This window comes from Drosophila ficusphila, unplaced genomic scaffold (assembly GCF_018152265.1).
Source record: "Drosophila ficusphila isolate 14025-0441.05 unplaced genomic scaffold, ASM1815226v1 contig_198, whole genome shotgun sequence".
Classification (NCBI taxonomy): domain Eukaryota; kingdom Metazoa; phylum Arthropoda; class Insecta; order Diptera; family Drosophilidae; genus Drosophila; species Drosophila ficusphila.
Genome location: NW_025064092.1, coordinates 9,334,860 through 9,345,637, shown reverse-complemented (window position 1 = coordinate 9,345,637; position 10,778 = coordinate 9,334,860). Strand labels below are relative to the sequence as shown.

The 10,778-nt window shown below is 45.0% G+C and overlaps 1 protein-coding gene across 1 annotated transcript; it reads right to left on the bottom strand.

Moving 5' to 3' along the window:
• Nucleotides 1-7,486: 7,486 nt before the first annotated feature.
• On the bottom strand, nt 7,487-10,688 carry LOC108091349 (cap-specific mRNA (nucleoside-2'-O-)-methyltransferase 1). Its single transcript, XM_017190502.1, has 2 exons — nt 9,944-10,688; nt 7,487-9,474 (listed from the first exon to the last, which is right to left on the bottom strand). Exons 1-2 carry the CDS (start codon nt 10,587-10,589, stop codon nt 7,751-7,753), a joined length of 2,370 nt encoding a protein of 789 aa, XP_017045991.1. The 5' UTR covers nt 10,590-10,688; the 3' UTR covers nt 7,487-7,750.
• Between the last annotated feature and the right edge of the window lie 90 nt (nt 10,689-10,778).

Sequence of the window (10,778 nt, the reverse complement as noted above, 5' to 3'; positions counted from 1 at the left end):
CGATTTGGGTTTCTCATTTGATTTTGTGGTGTGAAAAAAAAGTTAAATTATTGTTTGCTTTTGATTACTACTCATATTTATTTGTTCGGCAAACACTTATTTACCCGCTTACTTAATTGCTGTTCCTGCATTAGCATAAATCAGTGGTATTTTTTTTATTTTGGTTTTTGGGCAATGATAATCGAATGAAAAATGGACAGCCATTTCTTGGCAACGTTTTTAATTTCAATTAGCCACTGGCTAAACGACGGAGGATGCTGGTCAAGGAGCAGCAGGCCGGGCTGGCTGGCCATGTTCTCCGGTTTGCTGCCACTTGATTTATGTGGCTTCATTAGACATTCCGCACATTGCTGGTGGCCGAAAGGGGGAAGGCGGCCCAGTAACCAGGGGCTAAGTGATTGCCAAAAACTAAGGGCCAAACACAATTAGAAACCAGCCGAAAAGCTAAATCCAATGAGCGCTGAACGCAGAAGTGGGATGTGCTTTTGGTTTTTCTCTTTTTTTTTTTTTGCTAGTTTTGGGTTTTCCGGGGAATTTGTGAAGTGCCTCGATTGACCAGCATGGAATATTTTCGGTTGCCACCTCAAGCACTCAAAGTGAAAACCAAAAAAAAAATAAAAAAAAAACTAGAAGGGTCGTCCGGTTTTGGTTTGTGTTTTCTCGTGTGAGCCGCAAAAATATTTGCATAGTTACCTTTAATGTGGTTCGGTTCAGGTCGGTTCAGAGTTCACAGGACTCGCAGTTCGCAGTCTCGATGCAAAGTTCTTCAAAAACAAACGAACAAAAGTTTTCCTTGCACAAACACACACACACACACACAGAAACTCGTACATGCTGGCATGTAATTTAAAATGAAAAATTCTATTCTTTTGACGCAATCACAATCACAAACACACACACACACACACTACATCGCCATTCCGCAGGAGACAACTCACATACACACATACGTCAGCGAGCATTGATTTCATTTGCATAAATAAGGAAAAACCCTGTTGGCCGGGGGAAATGCCCCCGAAAGGTTGGGGGTGGGGGTGGGGGACGTTGTGGGTGGACTGGGTTGCGAAAGGACCTCTTTGTGCGGCTGATAACGTGCTGCAGGAGAAACTATTGCCTACTTTCGAGCGCCGAGCGAAAAGAGTCGCACGCTTGAACAGTGGGTCAAAAAGGCTGGGAAACCCAAGACGATTAATAATATCTAATAAGGAATTTTACTTGTATCATAAATTGATAATCATCTATTAAATTATTTAATTAATTATTATTATTTAATAATTATTAGTTAAGACATTTGGCAGGTAGACAAAGAGAATTATAATGAGCCTTAAATTCTAACAGCCATGATATCATTGAACTTCTATAATTTAGTAAACATTTCTTTTATGAATACCCTCCTTGTAATTTGTATCGATACTGCTAAAAAATTACATTAGAAATTTTAAAGATTTTGACTTTTCATTTAAATACCTGCTAGTGCTACAAGATTCGTATTGCAATTAATATAATTAATTGGTATATAATTTTTACCACTGTGCCATGAACTGTCACTCCCCCACTCCGCCACCGAAAACTCCTTTCCGAACCCCTTCCCCAACCCATTACCCTACCCCTTCCACGTATGCGTACGTTGAGGGCGGCGGCAGTCAAAAATCGCATAAATTAAAAAACTGCACACACTCACGCACAGACATGCGATAGATGGGAGTTTGGGAGCTGGGAGCCGGGAGTTGGGATCTGGGTAATGGTGGTTGTGGTGGTGGGAGGCAATGGCAACCCTTTGTGCCAGGATCCCTCCCGCCCCCCGGCACCGCCCCCCGCCCAGCTGTCGCTCACCACCAAGGAAGTAATAAAGTATCTCGAAAGTAACTTATTAACCATGCTGACAACGCTGCCAGCGAAGAGCTCCTGGAGCTCCAGACACACACACAAATACACACACACATACAGCTAGAGCCAGGATACCAGGACATCAGGAGGATGTGTCTGTGCAACACACTCACAAGCCTCCGCAGAGGGAATTTTTGGAGTGGGCCAAGGGTAGTCATGTTTCATGTCTGCTAATTGCAAGTCGATTTTTCATTTCGCATTTCTCTCCAGAGTGTCGTAGTGGACCTGGGACCCCGACATCGACCTCAACCTGGAGCCAAAGCCGAATCCCCATTCGAACCTGGGGTCCAAAACGTACACGGCGAAAAAAGTGGCCATTGACCATTAAAGAGCATACGGATCATGATTAAGAATACTTTTTAGAGCTTAACAAGAAGATCGCGAGGTCTTATGGCTTACCAAAAATCATTTTTATGTATAACAATTTCAGTCAGAAGTAAAATAAAGTAGGTATATATATTCTTGATCAGCATCACGATCTGAATCGAAATACGTCTGTACGTCTGTCCCGTCTGTCCGAAAACAAAAAGTTTTTTAAGATTTGTTTACATTGGAAAAATGCTTGATTTTGTGATTTATTGGTTTAATTTGTTCTATTTTTGCAAATTAACATGCTAAATGGAAAATGTAAAAATGTACAACAAAATGTTAGTTAACATTAAGTTAACATTAGTTTTAATTTTTAATGTTAATGTAATGTAAATGTAATGTTAATTACATTAACTCATGGCCACGTCACCCTCGATGATAATTAAATATTTTTTCGGTTTTCTTGGACTTATAGTTCCCAACTTGTTTTGGCCGGATCGTAGTGGGATAGGGCTTGATTTTGGCCAATTCCTCAGTTCTCCGGGATGACCGGCAGTTTCTCTGAGAAACTGTTTCCGGTTTTTGGAAGTGTGTGTGTGTTTGTGAAGTGCTTCCTTCTACTGGACGCCACTCCAGGATGCAGTGCATCATCATAATTAAAAAATTTAATTATGATTTTCACTCTTTCCAGTTGCAGGAGATGCTGATCCCTTCCTGCTTTTGGTGGTCTATAGGATGCAGTGCCTCCAAACCCAATAAGGTAAGTACAATTTTTTAAATTGGCGTGATGACGTGGTGGCCGTGTAAAATCAATTAAAATATTCAATATATCTTGACACCTCAGACCCCATAAAGTATATATATTCTTGATCAGCATCACGATCTGAATCGAAATACGTCTGTCCTCCTGTCTGTTTCTATGTAAACTAGTCTCTAAGTTTTAAAGCTATCTTGCTGAAACTTTTTCAAAAGTTTTGAAGTTATTACACGCACTATATACATAAGTCGGATCGGGCCGGATCGGGCGACTATATCGAATAGCTCCCATAGAAGAAAATGAAGAAAAAAAATTCTCACGTCGTTGTTTATTATCTTGATTTCTTCCAGGTAGTGTTTTCTAACTACTTTTGAATTTCGAATTCATTTTTATCAAAATGGGATAAATATATCATATAGCTGCCATAGGAAAGATGACTGCAAGGGTATATAAACTTCGGCTCGCCGAAGCTAGCTTTTTTTCTCGATCTATAATAAGTTAGAAATTTTTTATGAAAACTTTTAAATATATACATATCGAAAGTGTGAAACGGGGGTTTTGGAATATCGTACCCAAATTTTTTTTTGAGTGCCACAAAGGAGCTGGACAAGGAACTGATTGAGTCTGTGGAAATTGTTGAGGTTTCCGCTGACCCACTCAACGCCGGAACCGCACCATCCCGGAAGGGACAGGACTCACGCAAAAGGGCAAAAATATTTAATTTAAAGCAGCATAAAAACAAAGACGGCGAAAAGGTGGAATGGGTTTTGCCAGCAAATGGTTAATTTAATTACAAATTCTTTGCTTTCTTTTGCATTCGTATTAAATTTTCATGCGGTCCTGACATCAGCTTCCTGTCGTTCTGTGTGCGCGCTTGAGTGTGTATGTGCGTGTGTGTGTGTGGCTACACATGTGGTGGTGGTAGTGGTGGGTGGGTGTGTGTATGTAAGGCACCTGCTGTCATTGCCGTCTTTGTAACATTTTGGCCGCTTAAATACTCAAGGGACTTGAGAAAAAGCATCCTTACACACACACATACACTCGGTCGAATCACCCACACACCCTTGCACGTATACACACGCACACATGGACACGCTGATTGTCCCTTCAATGAAAAATAGCGCTCATTAATGTTGCTCATTAGCAGGACCACGGATCCTGCTCCTTGACTTTTCCCTGCTAGTGACATTCCCTTGCGTTGGTCCTTGGTCCTTGCCAACCCCACTTTCCCCCCTCCATTTCCATTCAGCAAGTGTCAACTGGCAAATGATTTGCCATTATTTACTAATAAAACTCATCGAGTTTTGGGCTTTCTGCTAATCGAATGTGTGTGTGTGTGTGTGCTTAGCACCACCCAACCACTTTGGCAATTCCCCAGCCTGAGCCATCCACTTTCGATAGGAAAGCTGCAAAAGAGGAAGGAGATGTCCTGGCTAACCAAAGGACTCTTAATTCGAAGCGACTCACACGTTTACGCTGGCAAATGACCTCAATCAACGCGGCCAAAAGTTCGCTTCGAGGAGAATGGGGATAGTTGAGTTAGATAAGACCGAATCCCTTGCTCTTAAGATAAATAATAATAGCGTCATCAGGTTCATCAGTATTTAGCTGTCTTTTTTGAGTTTTAAAATGGTTTGTACGTGGTCTGTTAATTATTTATATCGACCACCTTTGATGCTTAAAAGGGGGATTGATTTCAACTGTATCAAAAATTGTAATAATAAGCGTGGGAAACCCTTTTTAAATGCAGTAAACAATTGGCTTAGTCTTGGTTTATTGCTGACCAATGAGCCATTGCTCATCTGGTATACAAATTGATTTTATCTCAACCGCAGTTGGAATTCCAATGGGCATATATAAACAAAAGCATTATCCCCTTTTTAGGCAGACAGCAGTGTGGGTGTCATATTCATACAAATAACACATATTCCCGGTTCCATTTGTTTGATTATTTTCTTGTCCAAATAATGACAATGGGTTGACCAGACGAAAGTGTGCGGTAATCTTGCATAGCGAGCGGCTCAATAGATGGCTTCCGGTTCGATTCCGGTGCCTGTCAATCAGCAGAGGTCCCACATGGTTTACCGGAGTCGGGGGGCTAAACTCCCCGGACTCCCGAACTCCTTTGTCAGGACTCTGCCGACTTGCGACATCCACTTTGACTTCTGGCTGCCAGTCAAACTCCTTCTGCTCGCCCAATTCTTTGCGTTTAATTTCGTTTATTCATTCGAGTGACCACAAAATGACATTTGCATTTGGGCAGTGGTCAGTTCCGAATCCCCGAATCCTCGAATCCCGAACCCCGAATCCTGGGACCCCAAAAGGCCGAACCCCATGTGCTGCTCCCCTGGGATCTCTCTCTCTGAAATGGGGATGTCTCCGGGGCCGTGAACGTAATTCCGTAACAAATGAATGGCTCAGTTGCAAAAATTTGTTTTGACAACTGAAGATGCTCGCAGCTGCAGCAGGCAAAGTGCTTAATTTATAGAACGCCGAGGAGTGCGAAACTATCCAATGTCCAATGTCCAATGTCCGGAGCTCCACAAAAGCGTGGAGTGTGAATTTCTGTGTGTGTGTGTAATTAATTCTCTGCTGAGTCGGCAAACGTAGGCCCGGCCAAAAGAGCACAGTTTAATGCACAACAAAAACAGCAGCTTTTCTGGAACAGTCATGACCAACTACACTGGTTACACTTTCCAATTGCACTGGACATATAAAAATTAAATATAGTGCACTTGAAACTAGTGTTCCAAAGTTGTAACTCCAAAAACTTTGCTATTTTATTAGTTGTTCTACAAATTATTTATATTTTAATGCAAATTGCTATCCCGAAATTAGTAAAATTGATTTTGCTTGAGTGTGCATGGCAGCTGAACTGCAAATGGATATCTACTATTATTCGGCTGCTGTAACAGTGGCCCGTTGCCGGATTCGTCGTCAACAGCTACAAATATATATATAGATATATATATATATAGTCAGAGGCATCGCCATCGTAGCCGTGGCCAAAAAGCAATTAGCAAAGTTTTCAGTCTCCAAAACACTCACTCCTCGCATGGAAAATGGCCCGAATGGCACAAGGATTAAAGGGATGGAAGGGAAAGGAGGTGGCTACACTTAGCCGGCCATCATCAATCTGGTGCAGTTGCGCAACCTTATCCCAAGCCCAATTCAATCCCAGCCAAGTCGATCGGATGCCGTTTCTCCATCCATTACAGTTGCACCCAACTATCAGCTGCCAAGGAAAGGCGATTTCACTGAGAATTCATATGTTTGAAAAACAGAAATGTTACAAATATTAAAAGTTGATTACCTTACAATTTCTTTAATGAAATTGAAACCAGGAAACCACTTCTGATATCGAATCAATTATAAGATAGCACACTTAATATAAAAAAATATTTAATAAATAGGAAAATAAAATCAATAAGGTATTGGAAATTGGCCTTGGATTTTCTCCGTCTGCGACAGGCGCGACCATCGTCATTCCCAATTATTCATGGATAATCTAACCCAAAATGGGACGTTAATTACTGGCGCATGTCAGTGGCATTTGGCCCCTGACCCACGACCCCTGACCCCCGACCCCGGGTTTCCCATCCGGCGATGTGTAACTGTGTGCTGTGTGGCGTGAATTGCAGAAGTACTGCCTTCCGTGGAGCGGGCAACAATTTGCTTTTTTGCCCAACTGTAAACAGTGCGAAATCCGTACACCCGATGCCCCAGAAGACCGCTCTCCGCTCCCCGACCATTTATCGGGTGATTAATTAAGCTGCAAGGACCAAGGACCAGCGAATGCAACTTTCTGCCGCTGACAACTCCCTGGGGAGCGAGTGGGCGACGGGCCATTAAAGATTGCCACAAATTATTAAATTGAGTACCAGCAAAAAGCGTCACCTTATGAATCAACAACAGTTCCGAAAATTTGGAAAGGCCAAAGTCAGCCAAACAAAAAATATTTAACTAATTATGCAGTTTTTTTTTGAGGATTGAACATCAAACTCATAGAGGTATGTCCCTTGAATATCGGAGATCAACTAAAAAAGTTATAGGCTTTGAAGTAATGGATTTTGGGTACTTTTCAGCCAACCCATTTTTCGAAAAATTGGAAAGGGATTACACATTAAAATGAAAAAAAATCGGCCAAAAATTGGAAATTGGAGAATTGAAATAGAAACGTTAAGATGCATGCCACTCCATAATCGGGTGAAAATCAGAAAAGCTATTGACACATCCAAGTCAATTTTAATGATTTGAATTTTAGTCAATTTTCAGAAGACCCATTTTTTGGAAATTTGGAAAGGGGTTACATCATTAAATTTAAAAAAAAAATGAACCAAAAATAAAAATTTTACCAATGATGCAATTTGATAGAGAGTTAAAATACAAACTTTTAGAGGTAGCCATTTAAAAATCTGAATAAAAATAAAAAAGTTATACGTGCTGGGATTTAATTACTTTTCGTCATAGCCCTTTTGGCTTTGTATACTATAATACCACCCGATCCGAATGAAAAACGTTTTAACTTTAGTAAGATTTTTAAAAGTAAAACATATGCACACTTTCGTCAGACATTGGATGAATAGAATTAGAGGTGATGGTCACAGAAAAAAAAATAATAAATTCAGTTCCCGCGGACAAATAATAGCTGAATACTTAAGTCGAATAAGTAAAATGCAGGGATCTGTAGTAAAACCTCCAGATAAATCCTAGGTATGCGCGGGGTTCGATTAAAAAAAACACGTTTGCGTTTGTATGTATAGATTACACTTATGGCTAACACGTGGCGTGGGGCACCTAGCTGTGGCCCAGCTTGTCCGCGATGAACTTGACGAAGTCGCTGCGGAACAGGATCTTTGGATTGTCCTCGGTGGCCAGCTCCTCCACCTGGCGCAGGTCCGTCCACTTCCAGAGCTGACGGCGCGAGTAGCTGTAGCGGAACGAGGCGAAGATCTCGGCGGCCTTCTTGCTGGGTATCTGCTCCTTGTAGTACGACTCCTTGTTCTTGATGTTGAAGTAGTAGAGCTGGCCGCGCGAACGCGAATGGGCGGACACATAGTTGGTGGTCAGTTCGCAGAACATCAGAATGCCGCCCGGCACAAAGAACTTGTTGTCGTCGAGCGCGTAGCCGAACCGCTGCGAGTTGTCCTTAAGCACGTAGTGGCGCATGTCCGCGAAGAAGCTGCCCATGTCCTGCAGCCGGAAGATGGGCTTGCTGCGCAGCGCCCCGAAGGTGCGCTCCTTCCGATGCGGCTTGTTCAGACTCCGGGCAAACTTGTCGCACATGCTGACGCGCTCCCGGAACGGCCGTCGCCGGATGTCGATACCGCCAAGGCAGATGCCGTCGATGATGTGCAGCGCCGCGACACGCTGGATGGTCCTGCCCTCGCCGTAGAACTCGAACACGATCTGCCCGAAGAAGATGGAGCGCGGCTGCACCTCGAAGGCCGTCTCCACCAGCTCCCACTTCTTGTGCTCCGTGTAGCGCAGCAGATTGCCGCGCGACTTGCACAGGAACAGGGTGCACGCGTTTACGTTCGTCTCCTCGCGACCCACGGGCACGAAGTACCAGTCGGCCACGTTCTGCACGGCCGCTTGCAGGTTGTTTACGCTGCTCATCTCGCTGGCCGCGAGGTTTAGCCAGCTGCGATCGGCCGACCAGTCGGCGAGGAGCTCCTCCAGCAGCCGGTCCGTTTGCTTGATCTCCGGCGCCTGGCGCAGCTTGTCCGGCAATCCCCAGCGCTTAAGGCACTCCTGTCGCACCTCCGACTGCTTGGTCTCCTTCAGCTCCGGATTCTGGGCGAAGGCGGCTATCTTGCGCAGGCCCACGATCTGCTTCTTGCCAATCGCGTTGTTCGAGTCGATGATGTAGCGCAGAAAGTCCTCGTCCTCGGCCAGCTCGTTGGCATCGAAGAGCTCGAGGACGTCGTGCTGGCTCTCCTCCTGCAGCGACTCCTTGGCCAGCATGAGGTTCACAGCGTTCAGGTAGGCTGTGATGGCCGCCGTCTCTGCGTCGGATCGTTTGTACTTGCAGACCAGGTAGCGCTCCGAGTTCGCCGGTCGGCTGCTGTTCGGCTTGATGATGGCGATCTGCTGGAAGCACTTGTACATCAAATAGACCAGGCCAACGCTGAACGGGGTGAACAGGTCGAACACCTTGCACACGAAGCTGCCGTTCGGGCGCAGGATCTTCAGGGCGGTGAGGAACTGGCAGAGGTACAGCTGCTTGGACAGGATCTCCTGGATGTTCTCCTGCCCCTCCACCGAGAATCCACCGTCGGCCATCGCAAAGTGAACGCCCTGCGGCGTGTGCAGGCGAATGTACTCGTTCAGCGAGTCCTGATTAGCCTCATCAAAGATGTTGCCGTCCTCCTTCACTCCGTAGAACGTGTCAAAGGACTCCGGCGAGGCGGCAAAGAACTTCTCCAGCTTGAAGTCGTTGGCGCCGCGCAGCGTAAAGCCGAAGCCTTTGGCCTCCCATGATTTGCGAAAGAGCACGTACTCGGAGAAGCCGCCAGGACCTGTTGAACCAATAAGGAGGATAAGTCTTTGATTTTTATAAATGACTGCTGGCTAATAATACTATACAGTAGAATCCTGTTATAACGACTCCGCTTATAGTGTCCGTCCGGGTATTGCGACGAAAACTCGATGGCTTGATTGGGCCCCAGACAGACTTATACACTTAAATCCTTCTGCTTAGTGCGTCTTCCGGATATAACGACGAAAAATCGTCGGTCCCTTGAAAGTCGCTATAAGCGGATTCTACTGTATTACAAAAAAAATGTAGTATAATCATACCAAAAATGTGTTCAAAGTGTTCAAAGTGTTCATGTAAATTCAAAAAAAAAAATGTATAAATATACAACACCTATCTGGTTCTCACTTTCCATTGGTGGAAATAGGATCTCCAAGATTACAGAAAATGCAAAAGTGAAAAACGAACTGGCAAAACCCCCTGGCACCCCTGGTTTTCCCCCGGAACTTCACCTGCGCACATGTCCGTGAAATAGAGCAGCTCGTCTGGAGCCACCAAGGACTGGCCATCGGGATCGCGGGGATTGGTGAACATGAAGTCGCACATGGAGTCGATGTTGGCCATTTTAACGGCGGCGCGGTTGAGAAAGATGGAGCTGCGGATCGTCTCGAAGGGATTGCAGCGGGACCTGGCCCGCCGCATCTCGCTGTCGTTGAGATCATCGAATACGGTTTTGGCATTGAGAATGTGGTGCAGGATGGCCGGATCGCAGTAGCGTGTCTCCTCGTCGAGCGTTAGTTTCTTTGGACCGGTGATCACGTGCCCCATCAACTGATCCAGGCTGTACGAGGCAGCTCCTCCGGGATTGTGGAGCCAGAGCACCGGTTCCGGGATCTCGAGCTCCTCACAGGCTGGATCCCATTGCCCAGCCGAGGATTGGACCGTGTCCAGCTTCAGTCCGAATCCCCGGCGACCATCCTGCTGGACCGCAATAATCGGCTCCAGACGACCTTGATTGCTTTTACCCAAGCCCTTGTCGTTCTCGTAACCCATCTTCTTCATCATGTGCATCGCCTTGTTCGAGTAACTCTTCACCCATTCCTGCTTGATCTTCTTCGCCGTGGGCTCCGAGTTCTCATCGTCCGAGGGTTCCTCCATCTTGACTGCTGGGATCTGCTCAGGAACCTGGAAATGGGGGCTTGGAGTTTCTGCAGCGGATAATTTGTTTATTTGGTATATGCTCGTCGATGGGGCCGTACTGCGAATGCAGCTAAATACCAGAGTAAATTCTAAACTTTTCTGGTATCATACCCAAAAATACTGGAACTACACTAATTTTTAAAAGTT